This window comes from Physella acuta, unplaced genomic scaffold, assembly GCF_028476545.2.
Source record: "Physella acuta isolate Inbredline_101_S28 unplaced genomic scaffold, ASM2847654v3 ptg000237l, whole genome shotgun sequence".
NCBI lineage: Eukaryota > Metazoa > Mollusca > Gastropoda > Physidae > Physella > Physella acuta.
This window is the reverse complement of record NW_026731756.1, coordinates 552,501-555,703: the sequence shown is the minus strand read 5'-3', so window position 1 is coordinate 555,703 and position 3,203 is coordinate 552,501. Positions and strand designations below refer to the sequence as shown.

At 37.5% G+C, this 3,203-nt stretch overlaps 1 protein-coding gene across 1 annotated transcript in view; it reads right to left on the bottom strand.

Moving 5' to 3' along the window:
• Nucleotides 1-314: 314 nt before the first annotated feature.
• The window catches only part of LOC131938194 (carbonic anhydrase 1-like), a gene marked incomplete at its 3' end in the record, with an annotated part of 25,579 nt that continues 22,690 nt past the window's right edge, over nt 315-3,203 (bottom strand). Inside the window, exons 9-11 of the mRNA XM_059296107.1 lie at nt 1,499-1,591; nt 1,030-1,099; nt 315-475 (exon numbers count right to left, since the gene is read on the bottom strand). Coding sequence (XP_059152090.1) covers nt 315-475; nt 1,030-1,099; nt 1,499-1,591 — 324 coding nt within the window. The remainder of the gene's footprint in view (nt 476-1,029; nt 1,100-1,498; nt 1,592-3,203) is intronic.

Sequence of the window (3,203 nt, the reverse complement as noted above, 5' to 3'; positions counted from 1 at the left end):
AAAGGTAATATAGAACTATAATAAAATAATAGAAAAAAAACTGTCTCGGGTCTCTTTTTTTCCAACAAGCTCAGTCAAACCATTAGAAAAGATTGTAGAATATATATTTCAGACAAAAGAGGCATAGCGGCTCTATTTTTCAACAAGCTCATTCGAAATTTTAGAAAACATTGTAGAATATATATATCTCAGACAAAAGTGGCATAGGGGCTCTATTTTCAACAAGCTTAGTCCAACTTTTAGAAAACAACATTGTAGAATGTACATCTCAGAACCCACACAGCAACCTTGACCTTCCTCACCCACCTACTGACCTGAGATTTTGAGATGGGAATAAACTCTGTGGCCACTGACCAGATGACCGACTCATGACAAGGGGGAAAGGTCAGACTGCCGTCGAAACGGTAGTAGTCCAGATTGCTTATGTCGGGCAGGATCTCAGACAAGGCGAAGGTCGGAATGTGAGCCATCTGGTCTGTTAAAAAAAAAGAAAATAATGCAAGAAAAGGTCGAAATATTTTTTTTTTGAAAGTCTAGTACAGTAAGACTTTTCGAGCAAAGAAGAAAGAAATTTTAAATATTTATTATCAATTAATTGTGCATACAACTGCTAAGTCGCGAGTTCTAATCCTGGTTCAAGTCCCTAGAGCGTCTGTTAGTTCACCCAGTAAAGGCGGCTGAGATCACAGAAACAGGTAAACTCCTGTTCACTTTAGCCCCATGACCGTCAGATTCAGAAAGAATTTTACTTTAGTATCCATTAGCTTTTAGATTGACTGGCCACTGGTTTGTTTTTACGATTTTGCAAATGAATGTTAAGTTTGATTGATCAAGTGTTTGTGTTTAGATTTATCTTATTTTAAAACAACAACCTACAAACATAATATAAATTGAATTTTTGTCTTTGCTTTGGAAACCAATAATGTGTTTGGCCGAAATTTGCAAAGTATTTAATTAATTAGTGTTATAAATCTATTTCAATCATAACTCATAATAATCATAATAAAGTTTCACAAGTCACATTATTACCCGTATGGATAACCATGGATAAAAATCGTAAAAGATGCCTGTTCAACTTCTCGTTATCTTCTGCCACAACCTGGTTGCAATAAAAAGTAAATAAAAGGAAAACTGACAGCTAGCAGTAGAGAAATAGATACGATGTATACGGGAAGGGGGGCGGTCTACAGTTATACAATTTTTATTACTTATTTATTTTATTTCCATTTAAAATGTAAAGACTTTAGTGCTTAAATGTAAATTTTCATAACATCAAGAATTATATTTTACATGTATATATTTATTCTTTGATTTAAAAAGGAAATATTTGAAGTTAACACGGGCTAAACCGCATATGTTCACTTTTTAAAATGTTTTATTTAGTGCCATATTCATGTAGTACTAGAAAATATCTACTACGTGTAACAATATGAAAGCGTAAAACCACACCTCGATTCCCTCAATGTTTAAGATTTTAAAATCTTGATATCAGGGGTACCTTAAAAAAGAATCCTATTACAGCTAGACCTGATGGGTAAGAAGCTGCATTTCTAAATGAGTTGGAACTGTTCTGGCGATGAACTATGTGCAGCTAAACAGAGAACGATTCATATATATATATATATATATATATATATATATATATATATATATATATATATATATATATATATATATATATATATATATATATATATATATATATGTTACGGTCAAAGCCCGAAGTCGGCCAATGCTAGGATTGGCCGGCCAATCCGCGCATTGGCCAATATCGCCTCCCATAGGTCGGTCAAAGTCCGAAACTCTGCTTGATTTCGGCCAAAGTCTTAATTAGAAGATCATCTGGCTAGGGACGACCGGCCAAAGTCCGAATTAGAAGATCATGAGCAGATTTTGGTTTTTTTAATGCCGTAAGGATCATGAAATTAAGTCTTTATTGATTATTAATTAAAGTAAATGACCGAAACATTCAAATTTTGTATTGTACTATAGTCTCAATCAATCATATTATCATTTGTTACAACAAGTTGAACTTTTATGGCATTTAGAATTACATAGCAGCTTGTTATATTTACACTTGCAGCGATTTGTTGTGCACTTAGTTGTGCAATTGCAGCGAGTGTAGCCGTGCCCCCAGTCAATGATTGTGAAGATGCGATGGCTCGTAGTGATTTTTCCTCAGTGCCAACTGACGACAATAAGAGCAGTTTTTCGTGAAGAATTGAAAACTCACTTCTAGCATACAGTTGTTTTAGAACACCATGTTCCGTTCCTAATTTGTAGAAACCGCCCTCGACGCTCATGACAACTGCAATCACGCTTCGGGGATCACCGTGACCTCTGTCAACGTCTAGAAAACGGATGCGTACATTGTCCCCCACTTCACCATCTTTAAATTTTGTATTTGATGTTTTAAGCATCTTAGCACCTTGAGTTTGCAAGCCAGTATGAGCTGCTGATCTGTGTTCCATGATGTCTTGTTTGTTGTGACACAATCTGCAGGTAATGTTCCCTCCGTACCCTTCGTCTGCTTCATTGGGTATTCCACAAATAGCATGGACATCGTTGCCACAGGATCCAAAAGAATGTGCTGCACTACAATGTTTTTCGCAAACTATACAAAATCTGTTGGCCACATTATTGTCACGCAACTGGTCTGGACGTTCCGCCACGGTAGTAGATGTGTTAGCTGAGGATGTCGTTGCATTTATGGCAAACTCCATTTCTTGTTCAATGTTCTCAAGATCGTGCTCAGTAACTATTTTATCGAGAGCCCATATATGGAAACTAACATGGATTTACATTTTTTTTTCTTTAGAGAGCCATCTGCTATGTCTGTCTCATGGTCTGACGGCCCTTTTGATCCATGTCGCCTTGCATATAAAATGCTATACAAACAAGAGCTAAACAATACGTTACTCTCAATGAAAATCACCCAGAGTAATGAAAATGCGATCACAACTTAGTCTAGATAGAACATTGGCCAGGACATGCCGGCCAGTGCGCGCATTGGCCGGCCAATGTACAAAATACGCTGTCAAATTTAAGCGCTTCAGACTTTGGCCAGTACGTCCCGGCTAGTGCGTGCATTGGCCGGCCAATGTACGAAATACGATCTTAGTGCTCAGTTCTTCGGGCTTTGGCCAAGAGAGCCGGCCAATGCGCGGATTGACCGGCCAATCCGCGCTTTGGCCGCACTTCGG